The 21,667-nt window shown below is 39.7% G+C and overlaps 1 protein-coding gene across 2 annotated transcripts in view; it reads left to right on the top strand.

The window, feature by feature from the left end:
* MEMO1 (mediator of cell motility 1) overlaps positions 1-11,139 on the top strand; it is a 32,887-nt gene extending 21,748 nt beyond the window's left edge. For both annotated transcript variants that reach the window (XM_071575262.1, XM_071575253.1), the window contains exons 6-9: positions 600-742; positions 1,929-2,005; positions 7,481-7,585; positions 8,903-11,139. In XM_071575262.1, the coding sequence (XP_071431363.1) occupies positions 600-742; positions 1,929-2,005; positions 7,481-7,585; positions 8,903-9,034 (457 nt within the window). In that variant the 3' untranslated portion in view covers positions 9,035-11,139. The remainder of the gene's footprint in view (positions 1-599; positions 743-1,928; positions 2,006-7,480; positions 7,586-8,902) is intronic.
* The last annotated feature ends 10,528 nt before the right edge of the window (positions 11,140-21,667 follow it).

The following is a 21,667-nucleotide window of genomic DNA, read 5'->3' as shown; positions in this document are numbered from 1 at the left end:
GTTTTCTGTGGAATTTTGAGTTTATTTGGAGCCTTAATACTAGTTTTGAAATCAGGGTTCTGTTTACACCTGCGATTTCAGATCTGTCCCTGAAATAAAAGTTGTCATCTTTAAAGGAAAAATGTCAGTTTGTGCTGCGGGTTGTTCCCACACATACACACCTTCCCCCTTCCCCCTACACCTCTTTTTTATTGTTTCTTCCATAGTATTTTAAATTTTCCCTGGAGTATCAGTATACACCTGGGTACTATCTTGAGCATTTTCATGTACATTTCATATACTTTGGGGAATTACCCAACATGAAGCATCTATACAGGTTGAATCTAACTCTTATTTCATTGCTGATTTCACTGTCTTTTCTTTTTGTTTGCCTGGTGTTTTCACTTTGCAGCAAAGTTAAATACTGGGTTTGGAGGTTTATTTGTTTTCTGAAGTTGAAGTACTTTGAGGTTCTAAAACAACATCCTAGTATGACCTCACCAAACTGCTGTCTTCAAATCAATAGTGACCTTTTAAAACGTTGTGCAGTTTCAGTTAGCAAGCCCTGAAAAATCTTCAGATGTTACTTGAACTACAACCTTTTTTCTTTTGCTTATAAGCCATAAGGATGAGTTTACTATTATTCCTGTGTTGGTCGGAGCACTGAGTGAGTCAAAAGAGCAGGAATTTGGAAAACTCTTCAGTAAATACCTAGCTGATCCTAGTAACCTCTTTGTGGTTTCTTCTGACTTTTGCCATTGGGGTAAGTGTCATATCTCTTCATAATAACAAAATGATGAATATTTTGTAGTTATTTTCAAATAATGTATTTTTTAAACATTGAACATTTTAACTTTTTCCACATGTATATTTGAAACTTAAATGCCTTTGTAAAGTTAATAAAAGGCTTTTTTAAAAATCTGGAACAGTAGGTGAAAAAGATTGATGTGATAATGTGTTTTCAGTATAGTGGAGGAAATAAATGGTGAGGGTGTATGAGTTTATATACATCTCTTTACTGTTGCAATGAAACCATTGTCTGAAGGTTCTTGCTGTTTTTACTCTTTGTTTAAGCACCTCACACAACTTGCAAAACTAATTAGCTAAAAATTCACTGGACATGGCCACATTCCTGTGATGGAATTAAGTTTTGTACGTTTTAATTCTGGGTAAGAAAGCAGATGGAGTATTTATGCCAATTCATCAGAGCTATCCTAGTTTATCTTGGTGGCAGAGCTAAAAAAACTCCAGAAGACTTGACTTCTGTCCTGCTTTATCATTTTATTTTTCATTTAAGAAGTCTGATAGTAGCTGGAGAAGGGACTGGTCTAGAAAGATATATTACACAACAACCTTTTTTTTTTTTTCATTGTCATCTTTGGTCAACTTACATAATTAAGTGCATATTTTACTAGTCTTTGAATTGTGAAATAGGTGGAAGTAAATATAAGAATGACATGGGTTCTCTTGTGGCTAATGAACCCTCTAGAACTGTTCATTGAATTATCCTGAATTTTTTTCTTTTAACCTTCCTTTCCTGTGGGTATTGCTGTGCAAGGAGAAGTAGCCTGACTCTGTGGTTGACTTTTTCAAGAAGGATACAGAAATTAAGTACTGCTTTACTTTTTAATTTATAGAATTGGATTCCAAGGCATAAGCAGGCAATTAATAAGTGATGCTGCAGTGTCAGTTCTATGTAACAGGTTTATCTTTAGAAATATAGCCACCCATCACGTTTGGTTTTTTGGTTTTTTAGTTGTTTTTTTTACTCTACTCCTGGGCTGCTACTTGATGATTGCCCTAGAATTTCCTCAGTGGAGCTAAAAAGTATAAAATAAATAAAGTTTACTGCTTTAAAATATTATACTTTCAAATATTTAGTAAGTACTAGGGAGTGTTTTAGCTACAATTTTTCCCTTTTTTATTTTATACATGATTTTTGTTTCAAGGTCAGAGGTTCCGTTACAGTTACTATGATGAATCCCAAGGAGAAATTTATAGATCCATTGAGCACCTAGATAAAATGGTAAGTTTTCAGATTTGGTGGAACTAACTAACAAATTTCTCCTGTACATTACATTTCTCTTGAACACTTTAGAAATTTCTCTAACAAAATATTATAGATTAGATAATTTTATTGAATGTATAATTTTCCTTTGTTTACCACAATAAGAACTTAGCTGTTGTTTCCAGCTAGTGTCCTCCATTTTACTGACTGCACACAATTATATTGTGGTACAATCTAGTAAAAGTAATTTATGAGAATAAATGCATGTTCATCTACCTAAAATGCCCTAGTGTAATGTAATTCCTGTCCACATACCGACTTTGGTTTCTGAGAGTCAGTAAGAATCATGCATGGATCCATGCAGTTCAGGTTTGACAGCTGTGACACCTGCATATGGAAACAGCACTGTGATTATGCCGGTGGTTTCAGCAACAATTTGAGGAGGAAAGGCGGCTGTAGGGGCTTGTTCTGGTCAGGCAAATGAAAGTGACCACATCCTTGGTAGGAATCTTCCCATTGCCCCTTACTGTGCAGTAGGTGGTGGGGAAAAGTAGACCATACTTCATTCTGGGTTTGGTGAAAGGCTGAAAGGAATGCTAAATACATAAAGCTCATGATGCCAATGATGTTGTGTTTTCTGTGAAGTCACAGGAGCCGAGGATTTCTTTTTGAATTAAAAAATAAAAAAGTTAATGTTCAAGACTATACTTAAGGCACAGAATAAAAGTAATTCTTCTGGAAATACACAACCTTAAAATTTGGTTTTCAACTGATTTGCCTCGTTTATGTAACTTGTGTAGAGTTTGTTAGAAGAGAGAACTGTTGCTATTCGTGGGATATTAAATTTTTCCTTGTCTTGAAAGAATAAATCCTATCTGCTGGAGACATCGCTAGAGTTTTTTACTTTGTATACCCATATTAACTTTTTTGGTTTTTCACTGCTCATCACTGGAATAGGAACAGTAAATAACTTGTCTTCACTCTGTTTATCCTGCTTTTATAATTCTTGTAGACAGTTGAGAGGTTTCTCTATGAATGCTAGTGTTTATCTACAGAATCCCAGAATTTGCAGCTCTGAGTATTTTTGGAGGAGAACAGGCTATGGTGCATTAGCAAACATTAGTGTCCCTTTGTTAATTTCTGTGGTGAAAGCTTCAAGAGAGACTGGACTTTGGAGTTTAATTACTTTTAGGGAATACATTGCTGCACCAACTCTTTCTTTTGGTAGTTATTCAGCCCAAAGGAAATGACATGTTTTTGTGACATGGAAAATCATGTCTGCTATTTAATAACTATGAACATACTTTTCCAACATTAAATTTAACTGGAAAACTAAACATGCTGTATAGCAGTATAGTGTGGTTGTTTTTTACCTCTTTGTATCATGCCATATGTGAACACGTAACTGTGTATTCAAACTCTGTGCAGAGTAGGTTTTGCTTTTGGTGAATTTCAGTGCAGTTTTTTTGGCATTTAGTACTTAGGTTGCTATCCACAGTATCACAAAGATCTCCCTGTCATGTTTCTCTAGCTTTTCGAAGTTTATTCAATTTTGTTATGCCACATAGGCTACTTCCTATTTCCTTAGATAAGTATTGGATTTTTGTCATTTAGTGTGCTAAAGGAACTTGCACTGTTGTAACGTGCCTCTCTTCAGAGAAAATAACTAAGATGGAGACAAAATTGTACCAAAGCTGCCTTTAATTTTATTGGCCCTAACTAGGAAAGCAGTTGGCTGAGCACTTTTTAAGCAGGAAGGTATTCTAGGGTAAGATGAAATCAATTTTCTGTGGAGATACCCTTGTGGGAGAATGGTAGTCTCTTCCTTATTTGGACTGGACCTTGCATATAGGTGCATAATGATTTTCCCACCTAGTGCATAAAACCTGCTGAACACTTTGGGCATTGAAGTTTAACTAAGCTGGTAACCATGGTGAGAAATTTTATTTGCTGTGATTCTAAGTTAGGCCTATTAGACTCCAGCATGAAAAACTACTGAGTGGCAAATATTGCTGGGCAGACATCAGTTCTCCATGGTAATTGCTGGTATGACCACTGTCACCATAGTGCACTTAAGTGAAGTCATGGTAAAAGAAATAAGTAAGCCTGATGGTTAATAGGGGTACCTTAGGGAAGAATCCTCAAATGAAGAGTTACTATTGAGCAGCTGATGTGCAGTAGTTTGTGTAGCATAACTGCTACCTGCCATCTTTTTAAATAAAAGCTGGGGGACAGTATTTTGTAAGGTGTTGCTGTAGAGGAGTTAGTTCTTGATTATGACTAGCCAGAAAATGCAGACTGCTCACTTCAATCTGCCAGATTGCTCGTTTTATATGAGCACATATTTTGCATGGGAAACCTTACGCCTCACTTGAGTCCATAGGAGGATTCTGTTACCCTGAATGCTGATGGGGCAAAATAATGCAATCATTGAGGAGAGCTGTGCAGCAACAGCCTGCAGTTGTTGTGCAGGAACCATGGTCAGCACTGAGGGCTTCTCAGGTAGCTCTAATGAACTGCTGGATTCTGGTGGCTTCTCCAGTGCTGCTGCAGTGAGCCAGGACCTTCCACAGCTGGGCACAATGCAAGACAGTGACTCTGCCTGGGTGCTGGGCAACCTGCTCCCTCTGCTGTGCCCAATTTTTCTGTTGGGTGTCTAAGTCTGAGTGACTCACACATGCAAAGATAGTTGGACTGGATAGTACTAAGACCAAGTTTGTTTCTACTTCCATTAGAGTAGTACTAGTTTAGATTTTTAAGTGTAAAGAAGCAGCTGAATTAATTGACAAGAAGCTTTAATTTGACTTGCCAAAGGATTATTGGAGTACTGTGTAAAATAAACCTATAGGTTGGTGGAGGTTTTGTGTGTGGCATTTCGGTTTTTTTGCATTGTGCTTTTTTTGGGGTTTTTTTTTGGTTTTTTGTAAGCTTGTAGATACTTGATCCTATTAAGGGATGATATTTAAAAATGGAACTGCTTTTGATCATATTAAGTGCACTGTACTACAATATTGTAGATGCCATTAACAGTGTCTGGGTAACTGAGATATGCAATCTCTACGTGATGCTATAATAACCATCTGATAAACTATGGAACTGTGTTTGCAATTTTTGTCATGTGGGTTTTATCATGTATTTTAACTCTGTTTTAAACCATGCCTGGCTGAGTTGAAAATTAGTAGCTTCATACTTCTGCTTTTTAGAAAAATATACCACAACTTGACAAAAATCTTTCCTTTGTCCCTCAACACCATTTTAGACTGAGAAACAAGCTTGGTAATCTTTGCTTCTCTGCCACAACTTTTACATCCAAAAGATTGAGAAATTCAGTACAAATTAATGCTTGGGGGATATGTGTTCATACCCATTTCCTATGGATTTTCTCCAGTCTGTGATGTATGGAATTCTATTAGCATTTTCTGGGATGAACTGCATAGCTCTAAATGTTTTGCAGTGCTGAACTGTGCATTGGAATAAGCTTACTAGGCATTCTCACAAATCCATGTCCATTCATTTGACACAAATGCTCAAATGCCTCTACCCAGTATGTTCCAGTGACTTAAAACTATAAAATGAGCCTCTCAGTTGAGCAGCCATTTTCATATTTTAAAAGGTCGTGAAAGGATTTACAAAGAGATAGAACTTACTCTCATGAACTGTTCAGTATCTGAGTAAGTGCCTTATGCATGTTTAGTTTCACTTGGGTATATAGTCAGGTTTGGTTCTGCTTTCTTTAGGAGAATATGTGTTTCAACATGTACAATTTACAAGTAAATGGATGGTTCAAAGACATGCTTTATGACTTTTGGAAAGGTAATGGTATCTGTGTAATCACTGCTAGTTAGAAAATGCCTACTGTTATTTTTTTGGCACTCACTTTTAGGTTCTGTAGATCTGGAGTGATTAACAGCTGGTAATTACCACCCAGGGGTCCAAACACCCTCTCCATGACCCTGGAATTACTGAGCTCTTGCCAGCAATTGGTCAGCATAGTTTGGTTTTGTTTTTCCATAAAATTTATTTCTTTATGAATTCATCTTGCATTTGTTTCTGTTTAAGAGTACACATAGGTGGTGGCTATGGTTGCTGTTTAAAAATTCTCCCTGACTCTCCTGGGAATCTCCAGCTCCTCTGTCGTAAGCTGTGATCCAGCCTGAATAATTAGTGTGTCTGCCAGATCAGCTAACGCCCTTGCAGAGTGTTCAGAAGGTTTCACTCTTGAGATGGAGTCTTCAGACTGGTTGCTGCATTGTGGTTTCCCCTTTTATTAACCACATTTTCCCAAAAGTGGTGGGCAGGGGCTGGGGCAATTGCAGAAATCTTGGGAGAAATTAACTCCCTTTTTGGTATCAAACTCCATTGTCCCCATGCAAAGTGTATGGTTTTTTCCAGTCTCTAAGGAAAACATTTGTGTTTTACCAGCAGAAGAAGCACAGTGTATGTCTTACTGAATTAGTGTCTGGAGCTCATTTACCTGGTGAAGGGAATTCATCACTTTCAGAGTGAGGAAAAAAAATTAAGAGGATGGAGGCTAATACAGACTAATAGCAAAGCCATGATGAAATACAGACAATAATTGATTCAGAGTTGCTTTAAACTAATTTCATTATGTTTTATCTGCTCTGTGGGATAGGGTAACAGTAGGCTATATCTGGTTGTAGGATTCTTTTTGCCTTTAAGAGTGCAAATGTTTGTATATGTGCAAGGTTTTGTTTTCCACACAGTTTTTGTGCTGGTGTTCTTAGTGTGACTCCATGGGATCATGGGTCTCTCTGTGAATGGAGAAAAGGGTGTATATATGTGACTGTCTCATGTAAATTGGAAGCATCACTTCCTGCCTCTTACATTTTTGTTCCACACCAACTTTATAGTTGGTTTAGAGATGTTCTGGATCTGCTTTTCATGTTCTGAGCAGATGGCCAGGCCATGCCCAGATCAATGCCTGTGTCTTGCTTGCCTGATGTGTCTGGGATACATTACACTTGCTCTGTATGTGAATTGCATGTGTGCCTATTGATGGTTTTATCCAGGGTTTTTGGACACCCAGAAGTCCCAGGCAAGTGCTTGGCCCTGAGTTCTGTTACCAGAGAGAGGAGATGGAGGCACAACTTCTTTCTGCTTTGCCCTTTTAGTAAATTTCTCTGGTTGTAGCTATACAAAATCTTATGGAAGTAGGACACCCTTGGAGTGTGGGATTCAGCTATTCTGTGGGAGGAGTTTTTTTAGCATAATCTTCACTGGTGTTTCACAAAGATAGCTTCACAGATCTGTGGATCATGGGCAGCTTTGGAAGAGCTTCTGCACTTTTATTTTGGCAAGGGATGGAAACAAGATGACTACAAGCTAGAGCTCACATGCTGAGATTTCCTTGATGTCCTCGGTACAAAGTAAAGGTTTTTTCCTCCTGACCGTTCTCTGTTGTAATAAATAGGTGATGTACAAACACCTGGTTATGAATGTGTAATGTAATTATTGCTAACAATTCTTTTTCAGGGTATGAGCATTATAGAGCAGCTAGATCCTGTATCTTTTAGCAATTACTTGAAGAAATACCATAATACAATATGTGGAAGACATCCTATTGGAGTGTTATTAAACGTAAGTACCTTTGATTTGTTCAAAAATTTAACTTTCAGAGAAATGCTTACATTGGTTTTAAACACAATATTGCTGCAGTATTCCTTAGTTCTGAAGTGACAAGCCTTGAATTGATTTATTTTTCCAAGTGTTCGCAATTTGGTCTCCAATTTCCATGTCTTGCATGTAGACAGATGTAAGCTCTTGAAAGGGCTGAGAGTTTCCAGTTCCCTAAGGGAGATGAGGTACCACATTCCTTTTAAATTTCAATGAAATGCAATCATTCACTTTCTCTTGGCCCTAAGTAAATGAACAAATAAATCCATCTCTGAAGAAGTACGTACTTACTCTTTCAAATCAGTGCTTACAAACGCATACATATTTTGTCTGTATTGCTATTAGCTAGCTGTTGTGAGTGCCTTATGATGTCTGGCAGCATTTTTGAGTTTTGCAAATATGGTGAGAGATTGCCTCTGTAAGTATTAGTGCAGTGCACCATTAACTCTTAAATTAACAGCAATTAGAGTTCAGGTTAACTGGTACTTTCGAGTTACTGTATTCTGCTTTGGTGATGCAGTGCAGACATAAACCTGGCTTAACTTAGTTGTCTAAATTTGGTCACAGCTGCTTTACAGCACTACTGGAGTGCTCCAGATTTGTCATATTGCTTGAGTGAATCTCTCTTACTGTAATTCAAATCTCAAACAGGAAGCATGTTAACTTTTAAAAAAGGGAAAACTTAATTCACTGGGAATGTAGTCTGTATGGAGAACATACAGAGGAACCTTTTAAAGTGGAGTCCAAAGAAGTTTGTATGAGCGGTATCAGTATTGGGGATGCAAAATTCAGTATTGTGACAACTCTGCAAATATACCCAACTCTTCCCTTCAGGTAATGAATGATTAGTTTTGCAGTGAATCAGAGCTAAATTCTGTCTATTCACTTTTGCTGATTATCCTGTTTTATCCTTGGACATTATTTTTCATTCATGACAAAAATACAATCTGAAAAGTGTTAAGTGTTGGGTTTTGTCTGTTACATCTCTGTTTCTGTATCAATTCCCCATGGAACTGAAAGCATTGTTTCTAAAGGATCTATCATGAAAGGGTTTTTCGTATTGGTTCAAGGAACTGGATGGGTGTACATAATGCAGTGGGGGGAGCATCAGTGAATGAAACAGCACAGAAATGGGTTAGGTCCAGAAATTACTGGGAGGTGCTTATAGTAGGAGCTTATGGTGCAAGGACTTCCAGGAGAGAGGGAAAGGTCTGAGAACTATGAAATGTTGTAATTTCACTGATACCTTTTTTTAAATGACTTTTTTTTTGGTCTTTTCAGGCTATCAACGAGCTCCAGAAGAATGGAATGAATATGAGCTTTTCATTTTTGAATTATGCTCAGTCAAGCCAGTGTCGAAACTGGCAAGACAGCTCAGTGAGTTATGCAGCTGGAGCACTGATGGTCCACTGAACCGCTGAATGCTCAGGGATGGCACCTGCACACACTCTATACGGGGTCCCAGCCTAGCCCTTACCAAGATACAGTCCCTGGTCTTTGGGTATACTGAAACCTCAAACTAATAGAACTCTGTTCTTTTCTAGTAGGTGTAGTCCTTCCTTAGTTTCAACTCATTTAAAAATGCTTTCTTGTTTAGGACAATGGAAGGAAGGCTGGTATCAAAACTTTTTTCTGATTTTTTTTTTGGAAGAGATAATGGCTATGAAGGCATGGTGGTAGACTGTCCTTGAAAAAACAACATGTAAAGCATTTACCATATCCTAAATTTGCACTCTTTGCAGACCTGTGCACATATACTCTGCTTTCTGAATAGTTTTGCAAGTTGTAAATGGAAGAAGGGGGTGGAAGCTTTTTAATAAAAGAAAAAAAAGGAAAACAACGCATTTATAAATTATCCTGTATTAGAATATAATAAAACTCCAGTATAGTCAGTTACTACCCGTGGTGTACAACAGATATCTTCTATTTTAGTTGCTAATAAAGGGCTACACAAACCAAAATAGTCTGATTTAAACTTATTGCTTTGTGTTCTGGATGTGGCTGCTTGTCATTAACAATTTTTATCCTCAGTTCTTATGCTTGATAATTGAGCCATTCTGTAAAATACTTTAGAAGGTATTTTGTATTGAACATTTATTGATTACTTCATTTACAGAATTTTTTTTTTTTACCTTATACCTGCACTATGAGTTCAGCTTGCAAAAGAATTTGAAAAACTTTTTGTATGGTCTTAATTTTTTTCACAATTATCTATGAAGTAGTATCTTTTAGTATGTGATACAAATTTGTATCAGAAATACACTTTTAATGATTTTTATGCTCGATTTGATTATTAAAGTGAAATAGATGCAGTATTTTTGTTTGATATTACTTGAAACAGTAACTTGAAAGTTACAATTCTTGGATTATCTGTCTGGCATTCATTGACCACAGAAGCCATACAGTGCTAAGCTCAAGCAATTATTCATCAAAGATTGTTTGGGAGGGGAAGGTAAGGCTTCTCTTTTTTTTTTAATTATTCTTTGACTGTGGATAGAATTTTTTCATCATTGTTAAACAGTATCACATCGTAAGGGTTCTTGAACTTTCTTCCAGCCAGAAAAATGATGTAATTGTTTCAGTTGTCATCACTAATGACTTCCTTTTGTTCTAGTAAGAAATGCAAAGTAGAATGCAGTGTTGGCTCATTATCTAAATGGAGACTTCATTTCTTGATATTTCACCTGCTGTCAAGAAACCTGGTACATTCAGCTTTTCTGAGTGGCAGAGGGCAATTTCAGAATTCAATTTAGATTATCTCTGAAAATTCTGGGAATTGCTGCATGCAAAGTCTTAGCTGAAAGCATATCAGACATCCTGTTTGTTCCTATTAAAATACCCTCTGCTTGCACCACTTCTTTTCCTTAGCAGAGTTGTCCACCATTTTAATAATAGCGGGTGAATGCTCCATTTATAAAATGAACTACTTTGCAGATGTTCAGAATCCATCCCAAATGCCAAACTCCTTTGCATGCCTGTTCTTTGAGTTGCCTTATTGCTCTGCCTTGTTCTTGAAACCTCTCAGCAGCAGACAGGGAAAACAACTTTCAGATTACTTTTGACAGACCAGCAAGAAGGCTGTGCAGGTAAAACTGAATGGTTAGCCAGTCTTTATAAATACTTGTCTGACTGTGCCTTATTAACAAAATAGTTTGACCATGAAGAGATTTTTTTTTTTTAAATCTTGAGTGAATACAAGTTTAATTAGGGCTCAGGTTTCTTTCAGTCTTATGCCAAATGCTTAACATCGTTATTGAAACACATGGTTAATTGGAAGAGTTAAGTATATATACTTTCTCCCTAAGGTGAACACAGCAATTAGCTTCTGAATACAAATGCCTAAGTTGCATCTTAGTTCTGTAAAATAGTTTTAATGGGAAAAAAAACATAACTGGAAGAGCTTCAAGGAAATTGGTCAGCCATTTTGCTCAGCACAATGTTATGAAATATCTTACATTGAAAGCACTTCACATGTAAACTGTGTAATCTATTTCAAAATAAAGTTTCTAATTAAAATGGGAATTTCTGTGCCTGCTAGTAATAACCAGCAATGACAGTGCAGAAGCTTACTAAGAAAGGAGTTCAAAGCTTTGTGAAATCTGATTTAACTTAGAAGGCTTTGTTGGGAAAACTATGTTTGTTTGAAAGCAGAAAATACCTGACTTCAAAGAACTCCAGTTTCTTTTGCCCTTTTGGTGGGCTTGGAAGTAGTTGACTTCAGTGCTCTCTTTCCTGGTGTGTTGGTTTAAAATGTGTTGGGAGGAAAAGCAGATAATGTGAAAGATCTTCACTCAAATCTATTAATTTTATTATCTTGGCTTTGCCACAGTTTATTCTAAATATACATTTGAGTATCGTATGTTGGGACAAAGCATGTCTGGTTTAGACAATATTGAATGTTCACAGGCCTGTTTCTTCTATGCATAGAATGACTGAGCTTTGGCTGTTCTTCTGGTGCAGTAAATCCTGCCAGGGATGTGATTCTCATTTTAAAATTTTGACATGTTAGAGAAATGTTCCATGTGTGAAAAATGTTGATTAAAATACTCCTTAGTTTTTCTGTTCTCCTGTTGTTTACAAAGGAGCTTTATGGATTTTATTTTCTTTAAATACTGTCCAAAAAGTTCCTTTCAAGTACCATCTACCAACTCTCAGCCTTCCTCAGTTCATCACGACAGTCTGGCTTTCTATGTTATTTATTTTAAAGGTTGTGGCTTGAGTAGCTTTGACCCAATGTTATTCTTTGAACTGAATATGTACTCCAGTGCAGTTCTCCATTCTCAGAGCCCTCAGAAATGCTGAATTTGCCCTCATGTTTTTAGGCCTAGCTCTTGCTCTCACTGTTTCCCAGTCAGGCTCATTGCTGTGTCTCGGGGGTTCTACATGTTGCTGTAGGCTTTAGCTGGGAATTTTGACCTGACATTTTAAGTGCTGACATGGGGCTGGGTTATTCTGTTTGATGCCTGCACATGGAGCCTCCCAGTACTTTGGCATGTCACTTTGGTGGTTGGTGTAGGGTTTGCCATTTTATGTTTGTAATTTTCCTGTTACTCCCTCAGGAAGAATGTTCTCTGCATCAAAGGAAGCTTGGCTTTGCAATTGTATCAGTCACCATGATTTGCAGTTGCTGTTTCCTTGGGTTGAGCTGAGTGTGCTAACTAACATCTGATCGACTCTCAAAAATTCCCCAAACTATTAAGTTCATGGAGAAATGTTTAAAATCTCTTGTGTAGGTGACCTTTTGCCTTCTTACTTCTGTGAAGAACTTGTCAAAATTAACCCTTCAAGGTAGCCTATGAAAAGAACTTCTGTGTGGAGGAAAAAATGAATTTCAGGATCCAGTGTAGTGTACCTCAGAGCTGTGAGATGTTTTGGTTGAGGATCCACAGTGCAGCCAGATGGCCTTTTCAATAGATGGTTGCAAAACATGATTTGAAATTAGTCTGTGGGGATGAAATTACTTTATTCTCAGTAATACAAAATCTATTGTCTCTAGAGCATTTTCTTTTATTTCAATTTTTTTTCTTATTTGATTTTGACTAATTCCAAAACCAGTTTATCACTATAGAGAACTTCCAGATGTCTGGTGTCATTTGGGTGTTATCTGATTCCAGCATTAGCTGAAAACTTAGCATTGGCTTCATGTCTTTTGGGTACCTATTTAGTATGTGCATTTCCTACTGCTGGGGTCTGAGACATCTCTCCCATTGCTTGTACCCCAGGAATGAAAATGCCATGGTATTAATATCTGTAAATTAAGAAAGCATGTCTGTTTGTTTCCTTGTGGGCTGGGGGGGGGGGGTGTGTGGGAGTGGGGAGGATGTGCTGATAGAAGCTTGGATCATTTTGGAAAGGGCACAGGAATGAGGATAATGGTCATAGATGGAGAAGACAATGCTTGCTTTTCAAATTTGATGTCAGCAACTGTTCTACTGTCCTGTTTGAGAGCTGACATGCTCTCAAATACTACCCTGACTGTCAGCCAGCTGCAGTGGTGGGCAGCCTATTACTGCTACTTCCAGGAGGAGAAATGCTGGAGTATTTTGTCAAGTGTAGCTCAGTTTGTTGAAACTCGAGAGTGAAAATCCTATGCTGAAATCTTTAGGTTATAAAGATAAAAAATGATGTCTTAGCCTTTACTTATATGTGGCAGATGGACCCTTGTACCCCCAGGTTTCTCAGGCGATGTGTTTTGTCCTTGGATTTAAGAGAAGTAAATAATTATCACAGCCCTTTGATCTCCATTGTGTATGGCCAGACTTTGTGAACACAGATATGGGCAGGGCTCTCCCCACGTGGGTGTGCCCTTCCAGCCTGCGCAGTGGATTTTTTAGGTGAGGCACAGCATGCGCAGAACTGGCCCCACCGTTTCAGTCCTGAGGTCCATCTGCCACGGCCGAGTGAGCTTGGACAGTGACAGTGAAGTCCTCGGTACTGTCACAGCACCCAGTACTAACCGGGGCTGACCCTGCTGAGCATCTGAGATCTGACGGGATGGGATGGCAGGGAGGCATTGAACTGCCAGGGGACGGTCCCACTGAGACTTGAACTCAGGTCCTTGGGATTCAGAGTCCAGAGTGCTCTCCTTTACACCACGGGACCACCCTGATCTCCACTGATACTAACATAAATATGTATTCCTTACAAACAGTTCTAGATACCTTTTTCAAACCTCTGGAAGCAAAGTTATTTAATGACTCCTTTCAAACAAAAATATATCCTAATTCTAGTAGCTGTATTTAAATCATTAAAAGAATTTGACAGGGCCTCATATCTCTCATGAATGAAGCCAGTAATGAAACTTTAGACTTCAGGGATATAGTGTGTGCTCTGTATATGACAAATACCTAAATGATAAGAGGAATAAAATACTGTATTAAACATCAAACTAGGAACTCTAAACCGGAAGTACTCAGATTATTCTTTTTCTCATCTAGTGAATTCTAAAACAGTGAGAAATTACTTTCCTGAGCCTGTGACTGTAGCTTCATGATACTGAAAACAGCAGTGCTCTTGGGTAAACTCCCTTTGTTGGTAAAAGGTGTTTGTTGTTCTGCTGAACTCTTGTAGTGCAAAGTGGAGTGTTGGCATCTTAGTGCTTGGGCTGCAGAGACTTGTCTGAGCTGCTGGTCTGTGCAGGCAGGTAGGGAAAAGCATCCCCTGGGATATGTCAGCTGATACTTAAATGAGTTCTTATTTGTCTCCATGGTTGTTATAAAGATTTTTGAAGAGTAAGTCTTTAAGCTCAGCTGTGATGAATCAGTGTTGGAAATTGTGCTTTTTTTTTTATAATTATAAATCCCTACTCTTTTTATGATCGCAGTACAAAGAGCCAGTGTTACAAACAATCTGTGAGTAAGGTATCTGCTGTAAATGGCTGGTCTGGAAATGCCGACTGGCATCAGAACTGTTCTCAGGGAGAAAGCACGTGTCTTCATTACAAGAAATGGCTTTCTGTGCAGAGGGCTGCAATGTAACCAAAGGCTGCTTTCAAGCTGTTCTGAAATAAACTGACTTGGTTGTTGTATATAAGCACTCAGCTCTGGTACAGGCTCAGCATTGCATCCATCAGATGGGCAGCAGGGCAGCGGGATGCGTTACTGACATGTGCCTCACATATTTCCAAGCTAACTACAAAGCACTGAGGTTTTGTGGGAAAATAATTCCAGAGAAGTGGATAATAGATGTGTTGTGGCAGGTGTTAACCTGTATTTTATGGAGACCACACGAGTATTCTTATGTTCATTAAAAAAAAATCCAATATCCAAGAAAGTAAACAACTCCATAAGACTCCAAAAAAAAGGAAAAAAAAAAAAGGTTTGCACGAGGAGCAGGGAAAGCTGCTCTGGGAGGGCCGGGCTGGCCGGCACTAGGTGTCAGTGTCGGAGCGCGGTGGCCGCCCGGGACAAAGCCGAGTAAGCACCCCGGCAGGAGCGGCAGCACCTCTGGTCCTCAGGAGTACCAGTTGCTGTTATTTTTAAAAGATCAGATACAGCCTTTTGTTTTCTAGTTTGTCCTGATCTGGCCATTTCCAAAAGCCTGTTTTCCAGAAGTCCCTCTACAATACTGTGTTTTAAATGCAAACTGTTACAAATACGTTACATCGGAGATTGTCACCTCTGTCACAAATTACAGGAAAATGGCAACAGCATCTGTTATGTGCAAATACTTTGGCTGACAAAGCTGATAACCAAAGTGATGGTGCAGCTCCCACTCTGCCTCTGGGCATGTGCCCTCTTTCTTTGCTTTAATTCATCTGTTTTGCGAGTCCTTTGCAAATTATTGCACTTGCTCTGTTTGGTGTTTCAGGAAGGGTGTTCCTCAGTTCAGGACAAGGTGGTGGCCAGGGTTATGAGCTGTGTGACAAAAGGAAAGGGTTTCTCCCAAGCTCTGCTGCAGGTGACATTGCCACTGGGAAGTATTCAGCATGTGCTGCTGCTGTAAAGGGTGGTGGCAAAGATCTCATGGATTTCAGCAGTGTGGGTTAAAGAGGGCAGCTACAAGTGTTACCTTGCCTGAGCTGGGGGTGGCAGAGGGATATGAGCGTCCTCTGTGGCATCTCCCACACCTGCGCCCCAAGACCTTGGTCCATGTGCTCTGGTTTGACCTGGCAAGTGGAGGGTTCCCACACATGAAGAGGGGAGAGGCACCCGTTGGGCCATTTATCTTAAAGCATTCTGCCTCTGCACAAATACCCACTTTTTCAAAGCTTGAAAAAAATATCTCTGCATCTGATCAAGCTCTCACTCAAGTCAGTGGGAGACACATCAAACTTCTTAAGGAGATTTCGAACTGCTCAAGAAAGTGGTAAGGGAGCCAGGTCTAAGGCCTTTTAACCTAGGAAGAGGCTGTGGGAGGATGATGTTGGCAGCTTGCGCAGTGGAACGAAACCAGAGATAAAGGAAGATGCACTCAAATTGTATCTGGAGACAAATGTCCATGCTTTCTAATCACAAACAGAAGTTTTGTTTATCTGATATTTCAGTTTAGTTTACAAGGTTATTTTGTTCATTAAAAAAGGAATAGGAGTTAGGCTGCTGCCTTTTTTTTTTCTTTTTTTTTGTCTTTTAAATACAGCTAGGTTCTGGTTTTTTGACATATGAGCTTTTCCATGACTAGAGTTTCTTTTATCTGAGAGAGGAATCTCAGGCCAGATCCAGCTTCTTTTATACTAAAGTGGCATTCCAGAACAAAGTCAGAAGGTTAGGGTCTAAAAGGTCAGGCTGGAGAAGACAAAAATAGAAGAGAAAAATGACAGTGTTCACTTTTTATTCCCAACTATCTCTAGCTGGAACAGAGTTGTGCCAGTGAAGAAATGATGAAATTTATATTCTTTAGTTTCCATTGCTGAGTTGCTTTTGTCATTGGAAAGCATCCATACTCTGGCACCTCCTCGTGTGCCATCCCTAATCCTTCTCGAAGACATGCCACTGCAAACCCAGCACTGGTGTAAGAACAGGACGATGCATGTAAAATGGGCAGTGTATCTGTCAGGGTGTTTGCTTGCTTGCAGGCATTTGGAGAGAGAGTGGTGTTATATCATGTGCCACTTGGGGGGTCTGCCACCCCATCTCTTATTCACGATGCACAATTTAAATTGCCTGTGCCAGATGTTTTTCCAATGTGACTCCCAAACCTCCAGCCTGGTCCTGCCAGAGTTTTGTTGTCATTCTGGAGAGGCACTTGAGTTGGGAATCTCTTCTCTGCAATTTAATCCCCTTTGTTTTCCTATCCCAATAGATTTGTTAAACTCTTCCATCTCCTTTGTAGCTGCTGGTTATGATTGTTAAAACATTATTTCATCTCTTCTCATTTTCCTCTTCTTGGGCAGAAACAGCCCTAATTCTCTCCATCCTTTTCTATACCATGACTAGTTGTTCTTGCTGTTTTCCTCTGGGCTGCTGGACAACACTTCCTCAAACTGTAGCATCCCAGATGACTCATTTGTGCTGAGAACAGACTGATGCCAAATGTGGGGGAGTGTAACTTCATGTTTTCACACATCTCACCACTGCATGATGTGACCCAGGATGATGCTCACCCATCCTGTGGCAGCAAGTCACTGTGACACACTAATGCCTAAATTCAGCAGAACAACTTTGTAGCCAGGTGTTGCATTGTCAATGTCTGGTCATCTAGAAACCCACACCAGGTTTGCACTTTTTTGTGTCCTTATCAAACTGGCTTCTGTTATGTAGATAGTTTCTTCAGTTTGGTTAGATCATTTTGAATTCCTAGGCTGTCTCCTGTGTACTAGAAGTTCTACCCTATCCACCATCTGCAAATTTAACAATTGTACTCCAGGAACAGTGTATTACTATAGACTGGCTTCAGTGAAATCCATGCTACTTAATACAACCTTCCAGTTTGACCAGAAATTTACAGACAGTGACTCTTAGAAACTAGTTTTCTAACCAATTCTGAAGTGCTCTTATGATGGTGTGACATTGACTCCAGTCACCTCCCTTTAGAAGTTCACCATGTGAGAAAATGTCAAAGCTTTACTGTGGTAAAAGCATATCAGTTGCTTCCGTAGAATGACGGTTTCCACTTTTCTCACCTCACAGAAGGAACCTTAAAATGCTTGAAATATTAGTTCCTCATTAATCTGCATTTGCCATCATTCATCTGCTTGGCACCTGTCATGTGTTTGCAAGTAGCCTGGTTTGTTCTTACAGTGTTTTTCTGGGTGTTGAGATTCAGCCAACTGGTCTGCGGGTTTTTTGCTCTTCTGCTCCCTCTTCGTTAAGCTCATTGCTCCATTTGTCCTTGATCAGTTTTGTGTGACCTTGGTCACCCACCCTAAATTCTCAGGTAACCTCAGTCAGCTCTGATGCAGCATCTGCCAGTGGTGGAAGTAGCTGTGGGGAATTTCATTGGGCGCAACCAGTGTGAAAACATTGATTTATCTAAATGGTCATAAAATATAGATAAATTTATATAGTTTTCATTTTTTTAGTACTGTGAAATCTCTTTTGACAGCAGTTCTGCTAGCTGTCCAATCATAGCCTGGACCTTTCAGTGAAAACAAAAAAAAAATTAAAGAATTAGACACTAATTATTGATATTGGTAGATTTAAGTGGTAGAAACATGGGAAGGGAAAGGACAACCTGGTTCAGTAAGTCCCATCTCCTGTGGCCATAAATATAACATCATACAGAGACTATGCAAATCTCAGCACCTAACAAGCCAAACCTGCTTTAACATGTTCCTGCCAGGAAGCTCTTATGCTGGGCTGCTAACACTGAAAAGGGTGGCTGAACTTTTGGAGACCTGTGGGTTTACCTTTTGCCTTCCCTTATTACAGAGTATGACTTTCCTATCTGTAGCTGCAGCCCCAGCGTGCTCTTGGCTGCTGCCTTGCTGGGTGGGCAGTTTCGGTGATCCTCCAGGCACCACTGTCGGGTGGCCAGACTGTGGCTGGAAAGGGAGGCCAGGGGGAGCAGTCCCCAAGGCAGGAGGTGACTGCAGTGGCCTGAGGAGTGCAGTCCCAGAGTTGGCTGTTATGGCCAAAGGGCTTCTTCCTCAGCTCTTGGTGCAAAGGGAGAGATGTGCAAGGCTTGGACTTGAGCTCACTCAGAGCAAAGCTTTGGGTGGTGGTGGGATAAGGAGGGAAAATACAAACAAGATCTCCAGGAGGGAGCCTGTGGCGTAGTGGCAATGCTCATCACCTAAATAAAGTTTTTGCTAACCTTTATACAGGTTCATCTTCTTGATTAAAAGGGAAAGACACTTTATTCAGGGCTTCACTCTTTTCTGCAGCAATCCATGATTTGCTTGTGACTTGTCCACAGCTATGTGAGGGCTGTACCATCTCTAGCTCTCCAATTTTTTTGCAGCATCACCCTCAGAAATGTCCCTAAGTGGGAAAATTAGTTAATCATCCAACAATCTCTTGTTTCAAATTCACTAAAGTGTTATACAAGCAGTCATAAATACCAATCCTTGAAAACAAGAGCAGCTTCACATGCAATTGTTTGTTCAACCAATGTACAAAGCAAAATTTTTTGGAATGCTACATTATTTATTTTTTTTTTTTAATACTAGTGGTCCTTTAGTGAGTGTTAATCTCTGACAGATGGCTCTGTCCATTTGGCACTACTGAAGAGTGTAAAAGCCTAATTTATGTGGAAAATTAATTTAAAATTGTGTATTAATTAGAAACAAGTAAAACAACTGATCTTTTCATCCAGGGAGAGCATGATGGTGCCAAAGCACCACTAATAAATTCCGCTCCCAAGAAGCAGGAGAGAGTTTGCAGACAAAATTCATGGCAGGAGCAATTTTTTCTCCTTTCATAGTTGTGAAATATTTCTAAGGATAAAAAATCCTGTTACCAAAGAGCAATGTCCCTCACAGACAAATTTACACAGCTCTGACTCGTGCTGAAGGAAGTTACAATATCAGCATCTGCCTCATTCTCTTGTACTGGGTGTTCCCGGCAGAAAGGCAGGGCTGGAGATTCTGGATCTGAGTGTGCCTGGCTCAGTACAGCACCTGAAGGTGTTATGGTGGACCACTGTTGGTGCTCCTCCCACCAGACTAGCAACTTTACACTCATCCAGCTTGCTGCCAGGGGCTGAAACTCTTGCCGTCTGCCACAGTGGCTTGGGGTGCCAAGGGCATCTCCTGGAGATGACAGCAGGTGAGAGCTGAGTCCAACACAAAGCAGGGCTGTGCATCTGTAGGATGGGAGAAGAGGAAGGAAGAGGAGGTGGGGACCCTCTAGAACATCTGCAGAGTGGCTCAAGTAGGGAGTCGAATCCACATGAAATCAGGCTTTATCAGTCTGGCTGATCACAGAGCAATGTTACCTGTGCAGCCATCAGCTTCAGAAAAGCTAAAAAAGCAAGAAGGGCCCTACAATTTTTAATAAAACATAGATTTTTGCCACCTTCAGAGCATGATCCCACTCCCATGGTGTCATGTATGATGAATCCCCTTGAACTTTTGGGGAATTTGACTGGCTTGTTACTTTGCTCAGGGAACCTAAAATGTTATTTGGATGTGATGTATATCCAGAGAGGATATACATCACATCCTCTGTGATGTATATATCTGTGATATATATCACAGAGAGGATATACATCTGCTGCAAGAGAGGAGCCCCGAAGAAGAGATACAAGGACTCCCTGAAACAACACCTCAGTCTTGGCCATATTGACTGCCACCAATGGTCCACTCTGGCCTCCAATCGGGATTCATGGAGACACACCATTCACGACGCTGCTGCTTCCTTTGAGAATGCATGGAGAGTCAGTCTGGAGGAGAAAAGACAACGCAGAAAGAACCGTTCCTTGCCAATGTCACCTAGGGAGACGTTCTGCTGTGCCTTTTGTGACCGGACCTGCCTATCCCGTATCGGCCTTTTTAGCCACCAGCACACTTGCAGCAAGCGTGGGCAGTGCCCTTCTCAAATCTTCGTTCGCGAAGCCTAGCCATGATGATGATGATGATGATGATATCCAGAGATTACAGCACACTTTATCACGTATCTGTTATATTTACTTCTTTTAGCTTCATCAAATTCTCAGCCTGAGGAGGAACACTATTTTATATTTGCTCTGAAATAAGAAAATATTCTTCTTATGTCAGCTCAGAAAAAGTTCTTTCTCTCTGTAACAGGCAAGATGATTGTCTTACCCTGGACCACAAAGGGGTTGAGAATTGTTTCATGCTGAAGTAAAAATATTTTTTTGTCCTGAAGATCAGAACAGAGTATTCAGTATTTCTCCAGCAAGCAGATTGTTAATTAGAATGACATAAGTTTTTTGTGGCCATGGTAAATATTTTTTCCTACAAAAATGATGTTCTGAAAATAAATCCTCAGACAAGACTGCTTTGCATTAAAAATGTGCTTTTTCTTTTGAGGCTGCCAAGTCAGGTTAGCTTCTACAATCTGAGTGGAAAAGTTTTAGATGACTTAATGAAAAGGAAACTAATCAAACTCTTGCTATGCAATAGCAGTCTATTAAAATGCATAATTTCAGTAAATCTATTTTAATAATGGAGAATCTGACACCAGAAGCATTGTTTCTATTAAATTTCAATAGGGTGATTTTGAAGGCTGTAAACCACTCTGAATTTCTTTTTAAATGCTGGTAAGAGCTCCAAGGTTCAAGGCCAAGCCTCACTTAGAGCTGGATGTTGAAGGAAAGCCATCAGGATGCTGATCTGTGAAACTGAGGACCTGAAAGTGGATCTGTGGTCCATCATACTTTGTCTGCAAGACGGTCTCTAAACTTCTGAGTGTGTTACGGGACTGCAAGGCTGCAGCAGTCAGTCAGGGCTACTGACATGGAAGCCAGAACCTGAAGTTCATGCTTTTGACACAGGAGACGGGAAGACTGACATCCTTTAAAGGGGATTGGAAACAAGGCATGCCATGGGTTAGGGAGCGTCTGCCACCAGGAGGCATGTTGGGAAAGGTCCAGAGCCAGTCCCCTACAGAACTTGCTCACCCATACCTGGGTCCTCTTTTGAGGTCTAGTAGTAACATCTTGCATTTCAGAACCAAATGTGTTCATTACATCCTTTAAAAGGGG

Source organism: Pithys albifrons, chromosome 2 (assembly GCF_047495875.1).
Source record: "Pithys albifrons albifrons isolate INPA30051 chromosome 2, PitAlb_v1, whole genome shotgun sequence".
NCBI classification, from domain to species: domain Eukaryota; kingdom Metazoa; phylum Chordata; class Aves; order Passeriformes; family Thamnophilidae; genus Pithys; species Pithys albifrons.
The sequence above is the reverse complement of the archived record's forward strand: the minus strand, read 5'-3'. Positions and strand labels throughout refer to the sequence as shown.